Genomic DNA, 26,205 nt, shown 5'->3' on the forward strand with positions numbered 1-26,205 from the left:
AGCACATGCCTCTGCGGCACTAATAATGTTGCATTTATCATTTGTCAAGTACATTTACTGTTTGTCCAGGTGTCACAGAAAAGTGAGATCCAATGGCATGGGTTTGACCTGTGGTGAAGGGCAAACACTGTCAACTCAAAGTGTATCAAATGATTCCACGGGGGAGTCAAATGACTATTGCAGCTATAATATTGGACAGAGTTACAGCTGTGGGGACAGGCCGCTGCGTCTTACACAGCATTATGTGAGTGGAAGGATAACGGCCAACTTCTAGAGTCCTGCGGTAACATGGATGTTGCTTCCCCCTCATTTTAAAAGCAATGTTAGATAGTATTGGCACATCCAGAGTTAAAGATGCAGCATTCCCGGACTCCACCCTCTCCACTAGAGCATATGGCTTCTCTCAGTCCTTTCCACAGGCTTTTCTGTGATTTCCCCTTTGATCATGCCAGAAGCCTTAATTCTCTTTCTATGAAATCTGCTGAAGTCAACGCTAAACTCAGAGACAGATTCCTGTAAAATTTGCCCTGATTTTTTTTTCTGTCAGTGTTTATTTAGTGAGAAACTGTTCTGTGATTTAGAGCTGTGTGGACAAATAAATCATTTAGCACTTTGTTTACGTAAGAACAAAACTTTTTATTGCGAGGGCGGTTGAACGCTGGAACAGGATGCTGTGGGGTCTCCATCTTTGGCTTGTGGTCCTGCTGTAGTCAACCTTCAGGGAGGGGTTGTTTGGTTAGGTATCCAGGTATCTTCCTGCCTTAACCATTTTTGATATATGAAGTTTGTGAGCACTGTGTCATTGCTGACACTGCACCTTCTGTTTATTTTTAAAGCATTGTCCATCGCCCCTGAAATCTCTACTTGTAGTGGGATTCCCATGCTTCACATGTGCATACAGTACCACTTGAGATGTCCTACAATATCTCACTTGGGCTCTGGCTGCAGCTCCAAAAAGGGAAGATCTCTCATAAATCTGTGGTTGTACCTGCCAACCATGAGCAGAACTCCTAGAGGCCCTGGAGCTCCCCAGAATTATCTAAGATGCTAACTAAGTGCTTAATGGAATTAGGGGGAAATAAAAAATGGCCGATGATGCAAATTCTACTGCAGGTGAAGCCATTTTGATGATACTTCCATATTTTAGTTTGCAGTGATGATTTAACTCATAAGTTCAAAGGCTTCACTGTGATGAATGAAACGGAGAGATATGAAGCCCTCAGGCACTGTCGCTATGTGGATGAGGTCATCAGAGATGCACCCTGGACGCTAACACCAGAGTTCCTTGAGAAACATAAGGTAAATTTCTTCCCTTATTCCCCTTTCCCTTATGTGGACCGTCAGTTGAAGATAAACAGCAAGCCTGTAAGGTTGTATCAGCTGGAGTAAATTATTTAATTCAGTTCACTCCAGTTACTGAAGTTAGGTACGCTGCCTTGCTTGCCCTCAGTCTCTGTCAGAAAATGCTGTGTTTCTCTTGTCTTTTTTCCTCAGTATGCTGGGCTGATTTTTGAATGGCAAAATAACACTGAAGAATCATCTATAAGTTTATATTCAGGAAAGATCACAAACCAGTAAAGTTATCACATAATGACTGAAGTTCAATTAAAGTTCTGAATTAAAGACATATTTCTTATTAATTAACAGGTGCAGTACTTGGCCAGACATTCATAGAAATATAATATCTTACATGCTATTGTCTGTCATGCAGTACGTGTCTTAACAAAAGCATAATTAACTAAATGTACTTTGGTGCCCACGTCACTAGGAGATGAATGAAGGGCATGGTTGGTCTACATGCACAGCTCTAACTAAGGAGGCAGAATCATTAATCCTGACTCCATCGTTTTGCATGTAATGGCTTTGCCACTTGACTCAGCTCTTCCAGTAGCAGAAACAGCTGTCTTAGGTTTTCTACAGAATATCATGCAGAGACAGCCACAGCAGTATATTAATGACAGTGCTTCTAGAGACAAGCTTTCTGGTCTTTCATAATTATCACAGAACATAGCAATTTTAGCCTAAATCTAGTGCAATGTTTTAGGTGATGGCTTTAGGATGAGAATGTCAAAGACAAGTCAGCTGAAGTCGGGAGTTGATCCTCCACAACAACCTCTCACTGAACCAAAATTCAGTGATGGTGGCATGTGATTCTTCTTCTATTCACTGGCAGATCGACTTTGTAGCCCATGATGACATCCCATACTCCTCTGCTGGCTCGGATGATGTATACAAGCACATAAAGGAGGCAGGTAAGAGCAACTGCACAGTTTTAGCACCTTTCTGTTCAGCCTCAGCTCAAACTCTTTTACTGCCTTTTGACCACAACTGCTGGGAGAAAAGCAGCAGAGATCACACCATGTTCTCTTACACTCTAAAATCGGGTATTGCTGATTTTAGCAAAAAGATTGACTTTGTAAAACCACAAAGGGTATCCTTTGCTCAATTCCTGCCATAGCCCCCAGGAAAACATTCAAATCTGTCATAAAAAAGAGACCCATCTTTTTTTCTTTAATGATTTTAGGGTGCTGAAGTGAGAGCTCTAAACTGATGGAAATGAGTTCAGTTCCCATAGCAGCCCAGCCAACTGCAGCGGCTTATTGGTAACCACAAATTGATGACTCCTTGACACAGAACAGTCCTGAATATGAGAGGGCACACTGTCAGCCTGCAGGAGTCCTTAGGATCTGCTTCTGATTTACAGTGAGGGTTTTTTCACTACACTGGCAGAGGGTTTTAATCAGTACCAGAGTAATTAATTTGGCATGACCATTTAGCAGGTTGTTTGACTACCATATTGCATTGAATGTGAACAAGCTAAAGTCATCATGAGTTAATCTCTTCAGTTCACGGAAGCTGATCTAAGCAGACCCTGTTAAGCCACTGTTTGCTGGGATAGTTGCGTCTGGCAAAATGAACAGTGCAGGAGGAGGAACTGATTATTTCTTTCTTCCACTGCTCCCTGGAAGTGCTGCTTTGAACAATGGAGAATTCGTCCTCTTCCTGGTCTTAAAAAAATTCAAGAACAAATCTGCCTGATGGTAATTTGTAGTGCAAAGTGACATTCTCAAGCTATACAATGACAGTAGGTAGAGCAGGTATTGACCTGAGCTGTACAAATAAGCTTTTTATAGCAGCAGTTCTTGATCTTTTTCCACTTGCAGATGTCACTGTGGTATTGGACTCACAGCCCTCCTCTGGGAACTGCTGTTCTACAGTTTCAGAGCCAGCACCACCCTACTTTATTAGGCAGTGGAATAAACATATCTATGGCATGGATGGGACGTACAGAATAGGTGCTGACTGGAAAGCTATTTTGCATTAAGCCTGTGAGGTGCCAAGTTCCCAGTACAACATGACAGGGCCCTTGGTGTCACTCTGTTGTTATCAGACTGAGCTAGACAGCGCCCAAACTTGACACATCCTTCTCTGCTGTTGTTAGGAATGGGCGTAAGGCACATTCTTAAAAGAAATTCAAACTTTGTTTGTATCACACAATACAAGTTTGTAGGGAGCTACGTTCTGTCCTCCGTCCCTCACTGAAGGATGCCGGAGAAGTGACTTCAATTTTGTGTGACTGAAATTTCTTAGATGTAAAACAGGAATATTGCTACCTTAGTTTTGAGATGTAACATAGTGGTCCTAACACTCCAGAATAGTATTATTACTGTAATGAATTTCCCCTAGGGTATTTTGTTTTAAGTAGAACAATGTTGTAGAAGCATTTGTGCACTTTCTTTAGTTTCAGTACTCTCATTTTCCCACACCAACTTGTTAGCCAGCAGAGAAGCAAATGCAAAATTTGGAGCTCCTTGTGTACATTCCCATGGACTACTACTTCCCCATCTAGTCAATGGAGGGGAAGGTATATGGACAACTGTGAGCTCTGCAGCAGTGTGCTGACTAAAGCTCCGCACATCTGAAAACAGTTAGGTTTGAAAATATGAACTGGTCTAATACATGAAGCAAATAAAAGCAAAATCAGTGAGTAAAGGTAAAAGGGCTAAAGGTGAAGTGGTTTTTAACGCTTACTTGAAAACAGTTCAGCATTTGGCTTAGCAAGGGTAGAGTTTGGATTTTGTTAATGAATTCTTGTAGCTCCTATTTATAGAGCCTTCTGGCTTAAAGCGGGTTTCACTGCATCCAAAAATAGTTTCCTGAGTGACTGCTGCATGCCTGAAAAGCATGACTGGGGAAACCTCTCTGCTCTTGATTAAAATAATCTAACTTTGAGGAGAATACTAATTAGAGATCATAAGGAAAACATATCAGATATCATTTAATCACAAGAGGCTGCTAAGCTTCTCAGTTCCTTTCCCATTTGTTTTCCTAACCTTGTGAAGTTGGTTAGCAATGCCTGCCTTCTTCGAGTGAACGTGAGAATTAATTTATCAATAGCTATAGCATTCTTTTAAGACAAAGCACTATTTTTTTTTTTTTTGCAAAACCATTTCTAGTCTTAACTCACAGCTCTCTCTCGTTAGCAGCTTAATATTGCAATTACATATAGGCGACAGTAGTAATTTTTGTAGCCCTAAATAACTGCTAAGGCAAGGTGTGCTGGTATTATTGCCTTTGTCACTTGTTTTAGCAGGTCAAGTGATTCTGTCTTGATGAGGAACAGTGAAAAACAAATACATTCCTCAGCTGCGGTGAGGAAAACAATGCAGCATTAATAAATTACCAATGTTATTAGTTGGAGAAGGGAGAGTAATTATGCAACCATTTAAGGGGCTAGATGTACATGAAGGAGGGGCTGGAGAGCCTGATGGCCTCAGTCCCCACTGTATTTGTGTACTGTACTTCTGTATTTTGTAATGCAGAGTATCCATCTTCTGCCTGAAGGTGCTTCGTGGTTTTGGCCAGCGGTTTGTCTTACTGTTTTTGGTTGGTTGGTTTTTTTAAACTTAGCAGAAAAAAGAGTGTCAGACAGTGCAGCACAGGAATGGAGGGGAGAGTAGAAATACACAAGAGAGCAGCAGATGGTCTTTCAATAGCGTGAGTGGAAGCCAATCGCTTCCCCCAGCCTTTTATGTAACATTAAAGAAGGGCTGACTCAGGAGCCTCTGCCAGACGGGTAACTTCATCAGAACTGACGCTGTGCAGGGGGGATGTTTTAGCCTTTCTGCAGACTGAGGAAAAATGAACCACACAGCAACCTAGTGCCCTCTCACAAAGGAGCAAGAAGAAAGAACTAGGAACAAGATGGCCAGAATTGCAAGTGTCTTGACTTTGGTTAGGCTTTTTGTGTCCCTTCTCAGCTACCTGCCGCAGTGCGTGGTCCTGCCGTGCTTTCCCAGCTGGCTTTCTTTTCCCACTTTGCTCAGGAATGTTCATACCAACGCAGAGAACTGAGGGTATCTCAACATCAGATATAATCACAAGGATTGTCCGGGACTATGATGTGTATGCCCGGCGCAACCTCCAACGAGGATACACCGCCAAAGAGCTGAACGTTAGTTTTATCAATGTAAGTACACTGATCCACATTTGCTTCTGAAACGTTCTCTCCTAGGACCCCAAAGGTACCATAAAGGCTAAGAAAGTGTGTCTTCCCCCTCATGTTTTAAAAAGAGAAGACAGAGCTGGGAAGAACTTAATTTAAAAGGAATAGGGAAGCTGAAGATAGTTTTAATTACTCCTAGTGATTAGCAGCTTCATTTCCATTTTTGGCTTTCACATTTGTAACAAAGCTGCTGCTCTTGTCCCTGCTTGAGCTGCAAATGACTTAATAACATAATAGGAAGGAAACCAGCCCCGCAGTGGCTGTCTTCTCAGACACTGACCCAAGAAATGATTTGTTTCTTTATTCTTATTGCGAGAAGGCAACACGGAAAGCGAAGACTTCGAATCCAAACTTTCTCTGCAGAGTGACAAGCTTAATAAAGAAAGAAACAACAAAAATGCTGATCCATGAGATAACTGGAGAAGGCTAAAATAGGTTTTAAAACACAAGGAAGTATGTTAGGCAGTCAATACTTAAATGATGCTGAAAAGTTCAAAAATCAGAATACGTAGCACAAGAGCATAAGTAGGGCAAGGGTGCTGTTTGGAAGGATTGCTCAGAAATAGTCAGCTACACCTTACTCTCCAGTAATCAGTAACAGAGATGAAAGCTTACTTCCCTTCATTTTCTGTTTCAAGTCCTAACTTAAGGCCTTGAGATAACCTAGATTACTGAAATCTTCTTTGTGATTGGGCTAGATCACAGGGGGCCTTTCCCCTCCTCCTCTGGAGCTGGGAAGCCCCCTCATGAATGACTGAATTGTGTCATTTCTTGAGGATTTTGTTTACTTGTTTCTTATCTTGAAGTCTGGCAGATAAATTACAGCACCCTGGGCATAAATATTTCACTGTGTTTCTTTTCAGTCTTTGACACCTCTAAAAAATCCTGCTTTAAGTATTCCACCCATAACAATCACTATTGCAAGTATCCATTAAATTTGGGCATTGCTGGATGCCTCGGCGGCTCTTGAAGTCATTCTTTAACTGCTCTGAGGTTAAGATACGGTTACATATCTTATGCTTCCCCCAGTCCCAAACCCAGGTATTCCGAAATCCCTTCTGACATTTTGTTATTGTAGCTTATTGTAATTGAAATGCAGAAATACTACTTTTCACCAGAGACTTTTTGTGTTTCAAAACAAAAAATGAGATTTCACCAAGACAGAAAAGCGTTGGTTTCCTAGGTAACGGAAGGCTGCCTGCTAGGTGCAAAGTGAGTTAGGCTTTTTTGGACTTTCATTATTTTCTTTGGTCCTGCAGCCTGCGAAGACAGTTCTAGTGATTCATGAGCTAGAATAAGCTCGCCTCCCCAGCACTAAACAGCATGCATTTTGAAAGTAAATCAAAGGGACAATTAAATGAAGTTCACAGGAAATTAAAAGCCGATAGTGTGCTGTGCTGCTGTGGACTTACATTCTATTTTCAGGGGACAAAGGTTTAGTTAGTTCTGGACACTGTACTTTGGAGGAGCACAGAAGCATTTCAGGACAAAAGCCCTTCAAACCTGAAGTATTTTAGGAGCTTGGCCAAATAATGGCTCTCTAGCAGTATCTTCACTTTCGCTCTCTGTTTCTCAGCTACTAAGCAATAGGAGTATACTCTCTTTTCTGGCCACAAGCCACTGGCCTATGCACATCCTTCTGTTGCAGTCTGAAGTTCCTGTATTTGCCAGGCTCTGAGATGAATTTTCCTTCTGCTCTGCAGAATTCTGACCGAAGAGGCATTTGGGACCAAGTAACATCCAGCCTGGCAAGTCAGCAGCAGGATGCATTTGTCTTTTGCTTCCTACTAAGTTTGAACTGTTAATTTCTCACCTGAACTCCTGACAAGGTTCACAAAATTTTCAAAGTGCATTCAGTTTGCAAATATGTACAGAGTCACGTAGTGGAATAAACATAGTAATAGCACAAAGCATTCTTTTCAATACACACTTTCTGCGCTTCATTACAGATACATTAAATGCATATGTAAATGTAAAGCAGATACAGTAATGAGATTTTTTTTTCTTCTTTGCATTCACTGCGTAATGTTTCCCTATATATTAATCTCTGCCCACACTTTCCAAACAGGAGAAGAAATATCGCTTTCAAAACCAAGTGGACAAAATGAAAGAAAAAGTAAAGAACGTAGAGGAAAAATCGAAAGAATTTGTTAACAAGGTGGAAGAGAAGAGCCATGATCTCATTCAGAAATGGGAAGAAAAGTCCAGGGAATTTATTGGCAACTTTTTAGAGCTGTTCGGACCCGACGGAGCCTTGGTAGGTATTCTGCCATCCCAGGAAGTCTGAGCATTTTTATTAATTTATTCTCTGTAACACAGATCAAGAGCAGATTCTTTTGCTGCAATATTTACTTTGAAAGCCAGCACAGTAGGCTAATGCCAGACCTGCTTGCTGAATCCAATAACGTGTGCCAATACTGCAGCAGGAGGATTTGCGATGCCTGTTGCTTCTTTGCAACAATTTCTGTCTTTTATGTTTATAATTTTTTTTTTTAAACCAGTGAGATGTCCTGCTGTTAAGTAAGTTGCAGTACTGGATGCGATACTACATTCAGTCGTGGTGCCTAACAGCCACTAAGCAAACAGATTTAGTACAGTTGCTTTTCCTCATTAGCACTAAATGGGACCACACAGATATAAGAGAGAAATTGTACACTGAAGTTGGTGAGAGAAACAGGAACATTAAAAATGCAATTGCTCTGTTCATCCTCTGTACTCAGCAGTAGAAGATGATATTTTCTAGTTGTAAGAGCTACAGATTTTAAGTACTGAGAAATGATTGTACACGTCTGGTGAAGCAGGTCATCTAACTGACCGCAGTGAATTTTCAGGTAAAACTGAAGCACTTTTGAAGGTCTCCTTGGTAAGTGCTGGCTCCACGGACCCCATTTACCAAAGATGTACTGGTGCTTTGGAAAGGAAGTTAAGGGGCTGTAACAGTATCACTTGGGGGAGAAACCCCAACACATCTCCTTCTCAAACTAATCTCCAGCAGTGAGCGGTGAGTTGGTTACAAAACAGTCCCAGAAGAGACCTAGCTCTCATCTTTCAGTTCTGATAGTTGTCAAACATTCTGAAGCCTTGTTTTCTTGTAATACTTCCCATTGCTACCTTGAAACCAGAAACAAAACTTCTTTTGAATGCAGAACTTATCATTTGTTAATGCAGAACTTCCTAGACCTTCTTGCTGGGAGTTGGTCCTTTTCCAGCAACCTCTCTGGGCAAACGAGCTCTGGTGAAAGCCCAGGCCCCGGCCCAACCCTTCAATACTCATCTCAGACATGGTGTTTTAGTTGCAAGCTCCAAGAGAAGCTTTTGCTCAGTTTGAGGAATTTTTTCTTAAGTACAGAGAGAAGCAAGCAATGCAGAGTAAGCTGAGGGGAGCAGAGTAAGAACTAGACAGAATAGAACAGCAGGTTGCTTCAGAGGTGCATTTTCAGACCACGGCATGCAGCCAGTCGGGCAGCTCCCTCCTCACTTGAAAGCCAACCTTTTGCAAGAGAATTGTGCAGATGCTTTAACTGCCCATGGCTTACTGTTGGAGACAAAATGTCAACAGAGGCAGCAAGCCAGGAAAAAAGCAGATTAGCAGGAGCGTGATGCAGTTACCATTGGAACATTTGCAAAGAGCCAACACACAGAGTGTTCTCTCATCCTACTTTTATCGGTCCATAATTGAACAACATACCGTCATGAATAGTGCACTCTGTTGAAAGGATCATAGTAGAGCTTCTGTTTATAAACAAATTCACATCAAGATGGTGAATTAAACAGCACATACAACAGCCACGTCAGAAGTTGGTGCCACCACGCTGCCCTCGACTGGAGTTCTCACCATCACCATCTCTCTGCCATCACTTGCCACACTGGTTACAGCTCAACAGAGAAAAGCCTAAAAGAAGGCTTCAGAACAGAGACTGCTTTATCATCTCCTTACAGCGATGTCTGTCCCACGCAAAGGCAGGTGCCCTCTGAACACCACATGACCCCGTCTAAGATGTGCTTTTGCTGGCCAGTTCTTCACTGGTAGTATCATTTTCCTTCGGGAAGGGCAGACCATAAACTCTTCTGATGAAGAACCCAGGTCTACCTGCATTCACCTCATCCACACGGTGCTTTGTTTGCAAGTTGGTGTTCCCACTGTGGTCCTATGGCCATAGCTGCTGAACAAACAGACACAACCATCAAATGAAACCAGCGGACAAACCAATGCAAACATCACATGAAATCTGCAAGAGATGAGATGCATTTGGGTGTGCAGAGGGAAGAAGAGAATTTCAAAGCCTCGATCCTGTTCGCCTGCTCTGCCAACTCAAAACTGTACACAGTACATTTAAAAACCCTTTGGTGGTTTTACATTTTACAGCATTCAATTATTAGAGAAAAGCTGCTCTGCAAAGATATTTTGGGGAGATGCTGTGCCATGTCCTGAGTTAATGTCCAGACCACAAGGTGGGAAATCTGATGCAATCAGAGACCTTGGCTGAGAAGAAATCTGTACGAGTCCAGAGGAGTGAACTCTCCTTGCACTCTTGTAGGAAAAGCATCAGTGACAGTGAGCTGAGAGGTGTTGTGGCTTTTTTAAATCAGTTTGAGCTTTGCAGCAGGAAAGACTTTTAAAATAATGATAACTTGCTATTAGTGTCAAAACTGTTATTAACATTAATTTGCCCTATCACTGTTAGTTAGATGTTGCTTTTAATGTTGACAGTAAAAGTACAGGAATCGTTGCGGGTGTGGTAGATTCCTAGATCTGTAATTTGAATTCCATTAATATGCTGTTATTATTTCACAAATAGTTATTATAATACACTTTATGCTAGCATCAATTTTCTATAAGTAAGGGCCACGTAACTCACAAAAAATAGCAGCTTCTGAAAAAGGTCAAAATGTCAGTTTTCAAAATGAAAATATGTATGCGGCTCATTTCTAATTTTGCTCACCTGTACAGTTCTCTGTATGCATTTTTTGAGAGGGAGTCACAGAGATGTCAGAAACAACAACGATTAATGTGGCACTGAACTTCTGTTCTGCCTTGAGAGAGTTCCCCTGCACGTCCCAGCCTGCAGCCCCTAATGGCAGACACGGAGCTCCACAGAAGCAGAAAACAGTGGGACTGATTTCACCTCATTTCAGAAATCTGTGAGCAAAAGAGCTGCATTTCAGATTAGACTAGCAGAAAGTAAAGCTTACAGCATATGACTTCTGCATGAATCTTCCTCTCAGTGGGATGAACTGCCCCTTCAGAGGGCCAGTTTCCCTTTGCTGCATGGGCAGAAGGAGGCGGGCACAGCCCCACCAGGACGTGCCCTGCCAGGACATGGCTGCGGCCCTGCAGGCGCCCATGGAGGTTTGAGTGAATCTGGTGGGTTGCAGCTGGAACCCAGGGCTGGTGTTCAGACTGTGCCACGTGTCCACAGCCTGGACTTTGAAAGTCTGCAGAAAAATCAACAGCTTGAAAGCATTAGTCCTCCATAATGCCTCTTTGTTGCCTGTTTTGTAAGACAAAGGAATATCAGCATGTAGGCAGTGTAATTTCTTTTGCCCAGCCTCTCATAGCATGTAGGTATCAACATAGATCCTACCCATGAGCAGCATGAATGCCACTACAAGGTACAAAATTCAGAAGTGGGAAAAATACTTCTGTCCAGTCGTAAGTTTGCTAAATCAAAGTATTATCTCCCTAAACTATTGGATGAATCTGAATTTGCTTGAAGCAAGGCTTGGAAATTCTTTTGCTATCTCCCCCAAAGGTCCTGGCACACAGCCTTGTCCAAGGCCCCGGTATTTCAAGCCAGTCGTTAATGCTGTTTTCATTTATTCAATGTCAGTGGCCAGAGGACCACCTCCATTAGGAACACAGGGATTGCAAAGATGCACGGGCATCGCTTACCCTGGAAGAGCAGGGCTGGGGGAAGAAGAGTCATCCTGGAGTTAGGGATAACACTGCCAGCTCCTCCTGCAGCTGGCCATGGTTTTAGCTGTCAGCCCGGTGCTTCAAGCACTTGTATGAGAGGCAGTGGGGACTGGCTGGGCATCCACCTCCCCAGCTGAACGTGTGAGCACACCAGGCTGTTCAGTCACCAAACCCTTTGCTGAAGCAGGGACCAGGAAAATGTCCTATGGTTCAGCTGAGGGCCTTAGCAGGAAGGTGAAATTCTCCTTTCCAGCCCAGGGGTACGGTCAAATGCCCACTGCCAAATGGGATATCTAGAGCCAGGCTGGGCCACTTCAGTTCCCCCCAGCACTGGTACCACACCACGAAGCATCACATCATTGAGCTTTTTGAAACGGCCAGTAGGTGTCAGGGGCAAGAGAGAGTCAAAATGGTTTCCATGGCCAGGATAAAAACAAATCGAACACCGTGTTTTTGGTAGGGGTTATTTTCAGGGAGATGAAATGGGCGGTATCAAACCAACACGCTGGGTGAGCAATTGGCTGATGGGGAGTGGGCAAGGGAAGGCGTTGTCCTGCTCTGCTCTGTGCTGTGCGGCCTCACCTCGAGCATTGGGAGCAGTGTTGGGCACCGTAATTTAAGGACGTATAGAGAGCGTCTAAAGGAGGGACTAGCAGGCATGGGAAGGGGAGGAGGAACAAAATGTAACCTCAAGTTAAGAAAGCCTGTGGACTTCAGCTGCCCAAGCAGCATGCCCAGAACATCTCTCTGCACAAGTATTTGGCTCTCAGATCTGAACGACAACTTAACTTTGCTGGGGATGGCTTTTCCATTCCAGCTGAGCATCACCTATGAGCTGACTCCTGGCACTCCAAGCAACACTGAGAGTTCTTGCTCCCTGTTTCCAAGAGGAGAAACGAGCCCCTCTGATTCTGAGTATTCAGCATGAAGCGGACGGCAGCTGCGCAGCACAAGCCCTATCATCTGTAACCGAGTCCTTGAGCCTTACTGCAAGGCCACAGCAGCACTAACAAGAAGCAGCATTTGCCTTATTGTAGCAGATCATTTGCCTGAATATTTGGTCTGCTCCACGCCACCAACTATGGCAGGTTCTCACTCAGCTTTACCAAGCAAACAACAATAAAGCCCAAAGCAGAACATACAGGCTGCGCGTGTTTCTCTTTTAACAGACGTCTGAATTCTGTCCCTGCCCCCAGTTTAAGGGTTTGGGTTGTGCACACTCCAGGTACCAGGAGAAGCACTTGACAATACTGGGCAGGCATCGGGCTGCTGCCCTTGAGAAGGGAATGAGGAAAACAGCCTGTGCGAGCCAGGCAGCTCAGCAGGAGGCAGGTGCCTGTGCAGCACGTGGAGAGGAAAAGGTCCTGGGAACAAGGGGCACCTGGAGGCCAGGCAGGGGACTGGCTTTGTGAGACAGCATGACTGTCACATCTAACATCAGCCCGAGGTAGCTCCCCTGGTTAGCTCAGGACAGCACACAATTTTCTCATATAAAGGCTGTCCTTGCTAAAAGGGAAATCCTGTAATGTCAAAAACCAGCTTATTGCAAGCACAGCTTGAGAGGAGAAGTACACGTGGGATGAAGGGGCCGTGCTTCAGAGCAGAAGTCTGTCCTGTGTTAACCCCAGGTGAGGAACCACGCAGAGCAGCCCCCGTTGCCCACAGACCCTTCCCATTTTGGTGTCTTACTCAGAGCACCTTCTCACGTTGTTTTTGCAGAAGCAGATGTTCCAGGAACGAAGCGGCCGAATGCTGCAGGCTTTCTCTCCACGGCAGAGCCCAACCAGCAGCCCTACGCGAGGCCGCTCACCGTCCCGCTCGCCGTCCCCACCGTGGGTCTTCAACAAAGCCTCCCCACCCTCTTCTCCTAAAGCTGCCTCCGCCTCCCTCAGCAGCATGAGCGAGGGAGACGAGGATGAAAAGTAAAACACAGATATATTTTTTTAACCATGAGACAGAAGAACAAGCTATGGACTCAACCGCTGGATGGGGAGAAGCGTGAGGAACATCTGGGGTATCTCTGACAGCAGGGAGCGTGCTCTGGGAGATGTTGGAAATGGACTGGAGCACAGCAGGGGAGATCTCAGGAAGAGCGTATCCCATCCCCGCTCCCTCGCAGTGCCTGGAGGCCCCACCGGCAGCATTTGCCTGGCACGGTGCCGGGGACCAGCAGAAAAGCATCCGCCTGCGAGCGAGCTCCTGTCCATGTGCTGCTGCTTCCTGCTGCTGGGGGCTGGCCGGATCGGGGGGACCTGTGCCGAGCAGGGCGGGCAGGAGCCGCGGTCCTCCACAGTCCTGACCCAGCGCGTGGGCACACAGCTGCGGCTGGTGGATGGAGAAGTTGGACCCTGCTAACCCTGAGCTCTTCCAGCACGCGAAGGAAGGGCGTTGCTGCAGCAAATATATTCAGAAACAGGAAACGAGCCTTCTTTTTGAATGAAACCCACCCCAGACCTCGAATCGTGCCAGCAAAATGGAGAGCTGTCCAGCTGAGCAGATGGAAATTCATTTGATACATTCGAGCTGCTGAATGTTGCTTGTTGACCAAGCCTCTGTTCAGGGCATACGTAAAGATTCCGGCTGTACAAACACCCTGAGCTTTATCAAATCTTTCTCCGTGTTCCTAGTGCCTGAACAGCTATGTTGCAGCCTCCACTCCCTAGGTTCGCACTTTGGAGGCAAGAAAGTAAGCGAAGACCATCCTAGCTAGAATTTCTTGCAGTGGGAAATAACTGGTCTGAGGAGTGGCATTTTCAGCTGGTGAATGGTAATAACGTACGTGGAGTCCTACCGCCCAGAAACAGACCGACCTCTCCTGGAAACCCCGCTGCTCCCAGACATCACCCTACGGCAAGACCAGCAGTGCCGCCGTCCTCGTGTGCTACTGATCTAGTTCAAAGAAATTTCGCATGAAACTCTGAACCAAGCGTGTCCATAGACATGCTGTCCCTGCATGCGGTGCTGGGGCCATTCCTCTACCCTGATACGGAGAAGAGGCTGGAAAAAACAATGGAAGCCCTTTAAGTGGGCTTAGGCACTGGGATTTTCTTTCTCTTGCTGTGACATTTTTATGTCCCCAAGCAGAACTACAGAAGTAGCACTAGGGAAGCTTTCTCCTCTCCCCAATGCACACTCTGATCGCCTCCAGCTTGGCAATAACTCGCCTGCCTTCCTCCTGGCTCTACCATGCAGCCCCTCAGCTGGCGCTTGTCCCCTGGCATTGGAACAGGCTGCCCAGGGAGGTGGCGGAGTCACCGTGGAGATGTGGCACTGAGGGGCATGGTTAGCAGGCTTGGGGATGGATCAGTGGTTGGACTAGATGATCTTAGTGGTCGTTTCCAATCTTAATGATTCTATGATGTGTCTTGGGGAATGCTTTGCCAGACAACCCTGACTACCACAAGACCCAGTAACTATCTCAAGGCGTGCATTGCCTTCTGGAGCCCAGCTGGCTCCTCCGTCACAGAGCTGCAAAAAGAGGTGAGCAGGGAACAGGACTAACGCTGCGTTCATGAGGAAGTGCATGAGGAGAGCCGCAGCGAGCTCAGCCGTGCACCTGGTGGGATGATGCAATTAAGACCTTTCTCGGCCTTAGGCAACCTGTTACTGTAATTTCATACCTGAGATGCACTCGTTAGTTTTTCTGATCCTTTGCAAGTCTAAAGTCTTCCCATCACAAACCACTCCTCCACCATGGGAACTGTCCGCTCGCTACTGGTGCTGTTCATACAACGAGCCATGTCCAAACACAATGGAGGTGGGCAGGTTTTTCCTTGTTCTTGAGTTTTACTGTTCGTTTTAATTTCATCACGCTCCCTATTCAGCAGTCCCCGGTCAGTGTTTGGGGCGGAAGACAGCATCCATGACGTGTGGGTGGGGCTGGAGAGAAACTCAGCAGAGTGACCTCTGCCTGGCAGAAGCTCTTTCTCGGTCCCAGGTGGCAACCCAGTGACAAAGCCATATCCTGTACCAGGCATCCTTTGCCCACGTAGGACATCAATAAGGCGAAGCCTTTCCCCTGCTGGTACAGACACCAATATCCATAATGCTATCTCCAGCAAACCAGAACCTCATTGTCTTTGGACACGTGGAAGGCAATTTTGCACTTCTGAGTCATGGTTGGCTTTTATTTTTCATGAGTGTTGCTTTAATTCAGTCCTATTTATTGGCCAAGCTCCACATGAAAAATAAACGGTGTACAACAGAGATTTCTGCCTCTCACCTTCATTTTATAGCATGTTGGGGCACACCAACACAACTCCTGGCACAACCCCGCTGACAGCACAGCACTTGTCACCTCCACCCTTTGTACCTCCCCACTTCACACCCCTAAACATCTCCGACCTGCCCAACATCTGCTGCTCGTGTTCCTAGTGCTGCTCACAGGAACCCCTCTCACATCCTCCCCCAGCAGCAGCTGTGGTGCTCTGCGTGCCAGGCCAGCTCACAGGTGCACCAGGTTCCTGCAGAACTGCAGCAGCAGATGTGAGCCACAGAGCAGCTGCTGACACTGCCCCGTGGATTCGGCTCTTCTCCTGCAGCTCGGTCAGGCTGAACCTGCACGTTCTGCCTCACCACCTTCTTACAGAAAAGATGGAAGGGAAAGAGTTATTGGTACTGCAGCAGCTGCAGAAATTTGTGTTTATTACGTTTTTTTCCTCTGACAGTTCTGCGTTAGGCAGAGAGCAGCTGAAGCAGCAGACAAGGTGCTAGGACTTCCCAGCTGAGACATTTAATTACGGAATAAGTCCAAACTTCAAAGTTGCTCAGCACAGCAGAGGAACTGTTGGAAGGCCCCCACCAAAACACCCCCTGGCAATGCGAGCTTTGTTGCTGAAGATGGATTTGGGGCAGTTTTGCACGGTACCCTGCAGCACATGGGAGACAGAAGACATCCCCAGAGGAAGGTCTCCCCTGAACATCCATACGAGTGCATATGAACCAGGCAGGAACCTCTGAAATACGAAGAAGCAGAAATTGTTTCCTGCAGCACACGGCAGAGAGCTCCTGTTCCAGCTCTCACATAACAGATTCGCTTACTTTTAAATCCCTCCATCATTTAAGCATGAAATATGATGGTGCGAGATCACTCGTGTAAGGTTAACTCACAATACTCCAGCAAGATAAACATTTTAAAACCAGATTATAACATGTGTATATTAACCATTATTTCCAAATGCTGTGGGGACTGAATTCTCAAAAGAAAAATTCTCCTAATCTGCACCCAGCTGGACTACTGAAGAAGACAACCCGCCGTCCTGTGTGTAAGCGTACGAAGGCAGGAACATTCAAAGGGAAAATCCTACATGAAGGCATTAACCAGGCTGCATGCACAACTGACATCTCTCATGTATTTCAGATTCTAAACCCAGCTTTGTTACAATGAATTATGGCCCCAGCAGCAAACTCTGGAATTTTTAAGCCTATTCCATCATTTTCTAATCATGTTTCCCTACCAACAAACCCCATGCATCAGTAAAATTAAGTAACTGAACTGCAAAGCCATCACCCACTTGAGAAAGGTGAATTATAACCTCCTCTTTACAGAGAAGAGGCTTTGAAACCCAACAGCACTTCAGTACATGCCATAGGAGCCTCTGGATTTCTCATTCCAAAAATAATGCAGAACAGGAGTAGGAGCCCCATAACTTCACTATTTATCCAAACTTCAGATAACTGCGTATCATCAGTTCACAAGCTGAAAGGTTTCACTTTTGTCAGTGTCCTCAGCACCACTGCATTATCTGATTAAAAGCCAAATACCAGAATAAAACACGGAACTATCCCTTATTGAGCAGCCAGGAGGTTTGCGTGCTTTGCCGAATGGCTCAGCTGCTCAGCCAGAAGCAAAAAGCTAAGAGCTTGCCTCCTTGAGCGCTGACGGTTGCATCAAGCACCATGACAATGTGTCCTCGCACACCATGAACGACCCAGGTGCTTCCATTCTCCCCTGTGAAACGCAGCGTTGGGCAAGTTGGCATTCCTCACGGTGACGTGCATCAGAGTGCTCCTCAACAAAGTGCAGTGCCAACTTCTGGAGAACCCAAGCGAGCCTTGCCAGCACCGAAACAATGTTCAGTACTTTATTTACAGGGACGCTTCTTCCCAACAAAAGTTTTAAAATAATTTTCTTTTGGATGAGTTTGTCTCGGGTCTAACAAAACGACAACCAACCCGAGCCTCACTCCTTAAGGAAAAAGTGAGTTACGCTCAGCAGGCCCAGGTATTTCCCTTCCCTGCTTAATAACTAACTTTGCTTTTAATTTTCTTGTAAGAGTTACAAGCACTCATAAATCTTAATGGAAAAAGTCTCCAGGTGGAAGCCCAGAATATGATTTCATAACAGACATTCCAAGCGCCAAGAATATCTCATGCATTTCGGTTTCAGGGAAGGTTTACATAGCAGGAAAAAGAGGTGCTCACGTGCTTCAAGGAAAACACAAGACGATAAACCACTGCTGCACACAGACAGAACAATCCAACAACAGGGCTTACAAAACCCACTGTCACTCCATTTGTTCCGTTGCTTAATTGTTAGGAAACCAAGAAGTTCCAGAAGTGGGGATGAGTGGAAGAGGCAATCCATAGCACTGAACACTGTAGCGTACATCCTACTCCATAGACATAACAGAGGTGCCTGAGGCTGCAGGCCTAACACTCCCTTTAGTTACTGGCATTCATAGAATCATAGAATGGCCTGGGTTGAAAAGGACCTCAAAGATCATCGAGTTTCAACTCCCCTGCTGAGTGCAAGGTCGCCAACCACTAGACCAGGCTGCCCAGAGCCACGTCCAGCCTGGCCTTGAATGCCTCCAGGGAAGGGGCATCCACAACCTCCCCCAGGCAACCTGTTCATCTATCAAACCCATTAGTTACTCACTCTGTAAGTGACCCAGTCTTGATCAGCGAGGGCTGCAGAGCCAAAAGGAAGAAAGCACCCTTACAGAACAACACGGTGAGCCGAGGAGCCACAACAGTTCCAGACGTACTTCCCATGCAGATGGTACCCAGCTCCTTAACTCTGCTCCTTTGCTTTCCAGTTCTAACATCTGTTCTGCTTATGAACCTGTGTTCCCCCCAAAATAAAAATAATCTGGATAACAAACTCTTTTTTAAAATATTATTTCACGTTTTCAAGTGGTCATGTTCTCAGACACCAAATATGTATATATATATATATGTATATATATATATAATTTATATATGTATATATATAAATTACAGCAATTCAGCATCCTGAAATTACAACCACTTCTGGATTCCTTTGCAGAAACAAGAAAAGGAAAATGTGGGGCTCCACTACAGCCCCACCACTGGGGGCAGTTGTTCAAAACAGCGCTTTCTCAGAAAGAGGCCTGAAACTTTCCTCCCCTCAATGTTCTAAGAAAGGAGCAACGAGTCCTTGCTAAGGAGAGAGTATAACAGGAGTTACTCAATTTTCTGAGCTAAGACTACAAAACAAGAGGGAAAAATTAAGTTTTATCCCCAAATACTTTAGGGCACACATTCCTACCTGCAACCCCTCACCCTCCTCCATCCTGCACTCCCAAACTTGAGAAGCCTGCCCATATGAGAAAAGGAGTAGAATAAAATATCTGCCAAAAACAACTGACCTACGTTAATTTCTGGTTTAGAAAAACTGGTCACTGCAACATCTCCCACATAGTGGTGTGTTTGCATTGCCATTGCTCTGTAGTGAATGTGAAGTTGCATCCCACACGAAAAATCTTACATTTCAGACTTCTGCTCAGATGAAGCGTCCATTTTATTTTCTACAGAACTGCTACCCTTGTAAATATTGTGATGCCGGGTTCTTGGCATGGCAGCAAAACCAAGAGCTGTGCAGTTCAGCTGTACCAGCACGTGATTCTGTCCTTTTCAAAACCAAGAATTTAGACCACAAGAATCACTAATGTTGCAAAGCTTTAGGAAGAAAACCAGAGTTTCCTTTGAAAATAATCATTCCGAGCCAACAGTGGGATTTCACAGGAACAAAAAACTGAAAGACAGCGTTTCTGACTTGCAGGCAGATTTTAAGCTCCCAGCTCCGAGTGCCCACCAAAAGGCTGAGGTTCACCCTGTGCTGTCCAACCATGAGTGTGTGCCATTCTGAATCAGTCCCTTAAAGATGTCATTGTGGTGTTTTTACATATTTTTATTTGTCAGCAATGGAAAACAAAAGGAAAATCAGAGTATACACAAATTATATACATGGGTATCAGACCAGAAATGATTCCAACACAAATTACAGAAGACTCAAAATCAGATTGAAAATATCACCAAGTAATCTCGTGAAGAAAGAGCTTCCTGCTCCACCACTGGAAGTTCGGTTGATACCAAGGCTGCTACCTCAGAGGAACAGCGACACGTAACTGTGCGGGTGCTGGGCATGGTACATGAGCTGGCACCGCAGGAATGCTGCCCGTAACAGACGCTGAGAATTAATTCAATTGATTCCCACTGTCAGAAGCCCACATCAAACCCCAGTACCAGTGGCACAAGTTCAGCACATTGATAACAGCTCAGCAGAGAATGCAAGCGTGACGTCGCCAGCAGGTTTTGGGTAGGGACAGCTCCTGCTGAACAGCCTGGTTCTGGCAGCAGTGCCAGGAAACCCACCCTGCTGCTGCCTGTCAGCACGGTCTGCAGACACAGAGCGTGAACTTCAAAGGATTCTCAGTCTGGCACCTCTCAGATGTATTCAGTTCAAAGGAATAATTTCAATAATGAATTTAGTCAGAGTTCGACGATGTTAGAATGATCACAAACACGCCAATCCTACAAAAACAAGTCTCTACATTTAAGAAACGAGTTCTCTGTCAACTTCTGAGATCTTTTAAGGCAACTTAATAATACAGTTAGAGTACGTGAACTCTAGATTTTCTCATTTGTTCTCAATTAGAAAGGTACTTTAGTTACACCAATCTTCATTGCTTCAAATTAATGCCAACAGCTGATCCTGAGAACAGATTCACCAAAATGGGATTACTCTGATAAGCTGCTACATGTGCAAGTATCTGCAAGATTCAGCTGTGAAGTCACCACGCGATTTATGCCCGTGCTCCTCACCTCTGAGCTCAATAACACACCATTCTGTCATGTGCCGTCACATTCTCTTAAGTTCTGCAAAGACACATTTAGATATATTGATTCGTGATGAGCGAGTACGGCAAGAAGGTGAAGAGCCAGGAACCACAGCACCTGTACGGCAACCAAGGGAACATGCAAACTGATTGGACACCTCGCAGTCAGACGTGGATATCACAAGGAGATAAATACTAACGACGAACATTTAGTTTGTTTTCTACAGAATGGCTCATATCACTGAAGATCACTTAGCACTTTGCAGCATCAAACGTGTACAATCTAGAAGCTTAAAGGTGAGGGAGAAGTGTTTTCCATATGAATGAGGTCAAGGTTTCACACAAAACACTCTGGCTGGAGGCGAATAGAGGATTGCACTACACTCCAAGATGGTCAACCTGTTTACTTTGTGGACTAAGTGAACAGCTGTTTAAGCAAAGCAAACATTCCACATGCCACTGAGGAGAAAGGAAATTACATTACCCAGTTGCAGCATTGAATGTAGTTTACATAGCCAAGAAGTGGCTTGAGTTTTCCAAGAACACCAGGATTAACACCATAGGCATCATGCACATCCCAAGGGATGTGCCCTAAATGCTGCCCAAGAGGTGGCACAAACTGCAGCAGGACAAAGACTTTTGCCATCACAGCTAAGTTCAAAGACACAGACTGCACCTCAATGTTGTAAGAAGCATTCCAGGATCTTTCTTGTCAAATGCCAACACCTTGTTAGCCTCAAAACAAAGCCTAGAAAAACAGGGAGCAGAGAAACATACGTAATTTGGAGAGGCTTCAGTATCTAGTAACATTAAACTAGACAGGGCATTATTACTGTATGTTCAAGACAGATACACCAGAAAATTAGGCAGTGGAAGAAAAAGCTCAACTATTCCATCAGAGTATGGTATACAGAAGTTGTTTGTAAATTCTCAGGGAGAATCAAGCAGGACACATCCCTTGCTCAGTTTGTTTCTGTTAAGCACTAAACACAAGAGATACACGGTATTTTCACTGAAAACATGTCTTCCTGTTTACTGTGTCCCATAACGCAAGACAAACAGGTTGCAACAGCATTAGCTCACATCTGAAATCCATTAAAAAAGACATACTTTGATATCATCAGAAAGTTAAGTTGCCCCAAAATATTAAAATACATAGTTGTAACAGATACTAATTAAAGGTAGCAGTAAGTGAAAAAAAGAACAGTATGTGCAGTTAAGCTAGGCATAATGAAAGCCTACCCAGCCTCATTTTTCAGGCATATCCACTGAAAAGCTCCCCAAGGCTCACTGCTGCTGTTTCCTAAGACCAATTCTGACCAATACTCCTGCGCAGCAGAGTGGCAAGAGGACAAGTGAAGACCAATTTATGGCATACCTGAGAGCTGCAGAACTGTGGAACGCACAAGCTGCTGAGTCAAGGTCGGAGAGGAGTAAAGCTGTTTCTCTCGTATATTCAGCATGATGCCTGAGGGCAAACTTTGGAAAAGGGAAAGAGCACAAGGAATGCATTTTCTATTTCCCTGCTCTGAGCAGTCTGTACATGCTCAGGGTTCTTGGAAGTAATTACCATGTCAAGGGGACTTTAGCTTTTGAGTACTAGGGCACTTCAGTCCTGAAAGTCAGCTAGTGGTTTTTGAGAAGAAAGAGAAGGGACTAGCAAAATATAATCCTCCACAGCGTTTTCACTTCCATTTAGAGTCACTTCATGAAATCAAAGTTCAGTGTTTGCATCCTTTCTCTTCTTTCTGTTCCCTCTCCTCTTCATTTATGATACTACAAGATTTGATTTCTAACAAAAGCTCAGTTTCAGCTTCCTATTCCTTGGGATGTTTTCGGTCACGTTCTAGGAAAAACTGACCACACGCAACTGGAAAAACACTATTTTTTTTCCACAAATGTCTATTTTTAACTAAGCCCTCTTCTGCGATTAGTGGAAAAACACACACGACTTGAAACAAATTCAAAAGACGGTAAGAAGTTATGAGCGAGGGGCGAAGTTAACTGGCTACATTTCGGTTGGTACAGCTTCCACCTGAAATCTCAGTCGGACTACTACACTGACTTTGCTACAGCAGCACGGCTGTATCACTCTGATAGCAGCCTGCCTTCTCTGCAGCCGTGCCTACAGTCAGAGGAGGTTATTGCTCTGGGGATCACACGAGCTGCACCTTCACTGTGCCTGTGAAGGTTTCCCAGGAAGAGCTGAATAAGTCTGGCTGGGGACAGAGAGCCCCACCGGAGCGCTCTCATCTCCACACCCACCAGCAGAGCGGCTCAGAAGGGCTCCGCTCACAGCCAGCAGCAGGCAGCTCCAGCAGCCACTCTGCTGTTTGGGCCTCCGAAGCGGGTTGCAGCGCTCAGCAGACACGTTCAAGATTGTGCTACAGCAACCTGGCAATCCAGCATGACTTAACCATACAGTGCAGAGATGCTTACCCCAAACCTTGCAAATTCATGACCATTCCTAGACAAATTCGTGAACTGATTGCGACAGCTGGGAGCGTGAGTTTGTAAGGCAGGGGCTCTGACTTTTCAGAAACGAGTCTACACGTAACTTATTGCTCAAAGCGCTCTACAATCCTCTGATGAAGAGTGCTGTGCAAGTGCAAAGTACTGTCATTAAGTTAAACCAAGGGTATTCTTTAAAAAAATATCTAGGAATCTCTCAGCATTTCCCTGCTTACCTAACAGGCCAGTTCTCTACAAAAGGAAATGGAATACAGGGAGGACACGGACAGTTCCCCCAGAACATTAGGAAACAAGTTTCACTTTTCCATACTAAAATCTGTAATGCAATAATATAAGAATTTCAAAAAAATATCAAAGCATCTAGAAGAAACGGAGGGTGCAGAGTTGCTTACAACTCATCTATTTTATTCCTGTGGCTATTTTGTCAGCAGAACTTCCGAACCTCACAGATTCTTCTGAAAAGCCACAGTAGCAGAAATGGTATTTGGCAGAGACCTGTTGAAGAGCAGTTTGCTAACGCCCAGTAGTAACCCTTACGAGAAATTTAAGGAGATGACACTTGGTTTTTTCTTCTTTAATTTTTTTTTTCCTTTCAAATCGGGTACCGGCTATGTTTCGCCCTTCCCATTTCTGTGATAATTCCAGTTTCATTTATTTAGATCAATGACGCTTTCCAAAAGCTGGTGTACAACATCTTTATATACACTACAAATTCAGATGACCAGACTATTGTCAGACATTGAATATATAAATAACTTTGCAAACTATTTACAGGTTTTAAGCTAATCAGGTTCCAAGCAACCAACACTCTTAAGGCAAATTGATGTGTATGACTGGCTGTCTGGCCTTTCAGGTTTCTTCCCCTTCTTCCAGCTCCCCCGGAGATGACAGGCAATAAACACAAAATTTAATTACCTCCTGCTCTCACACCGACAGGATTTTTTTTGTATGGAGAGATGATCTACCTACTTATGATCTTTCATGAAAACGGGGAAAAAAATGTTTAAAAATGCTTTTGTGTTTCGTGTCAAGGAAATTATAAAGGTGCATACCAAAAAGCAGAATTCCCAATGTCTTACAACAGCATAATTTCTGTATGTACTGGACAAATGGTTCTGGGAATTTGGGAAAAGCATCGGTTTAAAGCTGTACAACCCTTTTTAGAACTACACATTTATAAGCTCATCAGATGTAAGATCTAGAGAGCTCAAAGGGATTTTCCGTAAGAGGTGACACCGCAAAATAAACTGCAGCAAAAGGTGGATTTTCAAAGCATACGCTTAACTAGACTAGAATTTCTCTCTCACACCACATTGCTGTGCAAGACGCTGTTTACCATTTAAAGGGATTCTGCACAATTTGCTAATCCTTAGTGGAATAAAAATTGGCACTTAAAATAGTATCTTTTGTTACAACAGTGTATACTTAAGTGCAATCCCTTTTGTCAATGCATGACTGAAGCAACCAAGCATATTCTGGTGAAATAGGCAGGATTGGCATCCCAAACGTGCTTAGTGCCCTCCTGTAAGTCCCGATCGTCACTTTGTTCTTACTGTTTTTAATGCCCTGATTAGGTCTCTGTTTGGAAATAATTAGCTATTGTGGTTTGGAGGATTTTGGAACAAAGCAGAGACTTTATACTGAATGCAGAGGTCATCTCCAGCAGAGACAAAAGGTGGCAAATTATCGATTAGCTTTGTATTTAGAAGCATCCCTTGGTTCACTGCTAGGATTGCTCCAGTCATCTGCTTCAGGTGTGGTCTTGTAGTGTCGCCACGCTGACTTATTAAAAACAGGAAGTCTTTCAAATGATTCACTTGAAAGGGCCTATGGAAAAACAAAAGCAATGGTAAGATATCACTTGGAGATACCGAGAGTGAGATGATCCTCTGGGGGTTGTTCTAGAACAGAAGTTGTAACTGCGGAAGCGTCTCAATTCTCAGAGCGTTACACATCACAACACTATTCTGAAAATACTTTGGTTTTGACCAATCAGTCCTGAAGTACTATACGATAGTAAAAGCTAAAAGAAAATAAAATTTTAAAGTATTTCCCTTCTTTTCAGGGAGTGGTGTTTAAAAAGACAGCAAAAGAAACAAGTTTTGGTCAGATCCATTTTAGGCTTATGTATCAGTGTTAATTAAACAATAAACTCAGGCTCTGCCAGCAGAGTTCTAGAAATAATTAGGTCCATCTGCATGCTTTTTTTTTCTCTGAGAAACACCATACTTTTTTCCTCTATGGATACTTGCACAGAATTAAACTCATTAGAAACGGAAGTTAGTGCACAGTTCCTCAGCTTGCTCACTAAATACAGCAAGGCTCAGTGGCAACACTGAGTCAACGTCTGGTGCATGAGCTATGCTCTGTATTCTTTTAAATCCCCTGATGTAATTCAAGCAGTGTGTTTTAACTGTGAGCCCCCACGTAGCCTGGTATATCCTGAGAAGTGCCAACGGGATCAATGCAGTCTATTGCACAAAGGTCAAGGATAGGAAAAAACCTACAAGTCAGGAGTTAGTCAGTAGTCTCCTTTAGGTTTTACTGCGATCAAAACTTTTAGAATCAATGAAGTATTATCCAAAATTCTCTTATCACACAGTTGTTTGAAAAATTCACCTCTTATGATGCATTAACAAAATGCAAAAACCCAACACAAGTGACTGAAAAAAAGAAATCAAGGCAAGCTGATGAGTATTAGAGTCAAGGTTATCTTTTTCAGTTGTTTTTACAACTTTGTGTAACTCATTCAGATGAAATATAATAAAAATAGCAATTACAAATTTGAAAACAAATGAAAGAGTGAAAAGAGATAAAGTTCACCTACACAGAAGGGCACCTGCCCGCTATAAGCTACCCAGTTGCACTGCATTGCTAGTTTATAAAAGGGTCAAATTCATACCTTCAAATAAATTACAGCATCTGATCCAACACCTTCCATTGAGTAGAGTTTTAGGTCACCTTGGAAGTACCTAGCATACAGACGAGAAATTGGCAAGCCATAGCCAAACCCAGCCTATGAAAACAAGAAAAGGAAAGAACAAACATGAAGTTAAAAAAAAAAAAAAAGTACTACAGATCATGGCAGTTTGTGAAACAGAAGATACCTTAAGACCATATTTGCTTCCGACTACCCTTCAAGTTTTTCTATATTCCTCAATCTGCACTATAAGCATGGATTCAACACTTGGAGCATTCTTTTTTTCCTAGACTTTTTTTTTTCCTTT

The 26,205-nt window shown here is 44.1% G+C and overlaps 2 protein-coding genes across 6 annotated transcripts in view; one reads left to right on the top strand and one right to left on the bottom strand.

Moving 5' to 3' along the window:
• PCYT1B (phosphate cytidylyltransferase 1, choline, beta) overlaps positions 1 to 18,528 on the top strand; it is a 46,254-nt gene extending 27,726 nt beyond the window's left edge. For 3 of the 4 annotated variants that reach the window (XM_021408470.1, XM_021408469.1, XM_021408461.1), the window contains 5 exons: positions 1,148 to 1,299; positions 2,174 to 2,252; positions 5,262 to 5,470; positions 7,575 to 7,763; positions 13,143 to 18,528. In XM_021408470.1, the coding sequence (XP_021264145.1) occupies positions 1,148 to 1,299; positions 2,174 to 2,252; positions 5,262 to 5,470; positions 7,575 to 7,763; positions 13,143 to 13,349 (836 nt within the window). In that variant the 3' untranslated portion in view covers positions 13,350 to 18,528. The remainder of the gene's footprint in view (positions 1 to 1,147; positions 1,300 to 2,173; positions 2,253 to 5,261; positions 5,471 to 7,574; positions 7,764 to 13,142) is intronic. The other variant, XM_021408477.1, reaches the window with a different exon arrangement.
• PDK3 (pyruvate dehydrogenase kinase 3) overlaps positions 19,561 to 26,205 on the bottom strand; it is a 55,981-nt gene continuing 49,336 nt past the window's right edge. For both annotated transcript variants that reach the window (XM_021408441.1, XM_021408448.1), the window contains exons 10-11: positions 25,881 to 25,994; positions 19,561 to 24,805 (exon numbers count right to left, since the gene is read on the bottom strand). In XM_021408441.1, the coding sequence (XP_021264116.1) occupies positions 24,662 to 24,805; positions 25,881 to 25,994 (258 nt within the window). In that variant the 3' untranslated portion in view covers positions 19,561 to 24,661. The remainder of the gene's footprint in view (positions 24,806 to 25,880; positions 25,995 to 26,205) is intronic.

The sequence above is a fragment of the Numida meleagris genome, chromosome 1, assembly GCF_002078875.1.
Source record: "Numida meleagris isolate 19003 breed g44 Domestic line chromosome 1, NumMel1.0, whole genome shotgun sequence".
Taxonomy (NCBI): domain Eukaryota; kingdom Metazoa; phylum Chordata; class Aves; order Galliformes; family Numididae; genus Numida; species Numida meleagris.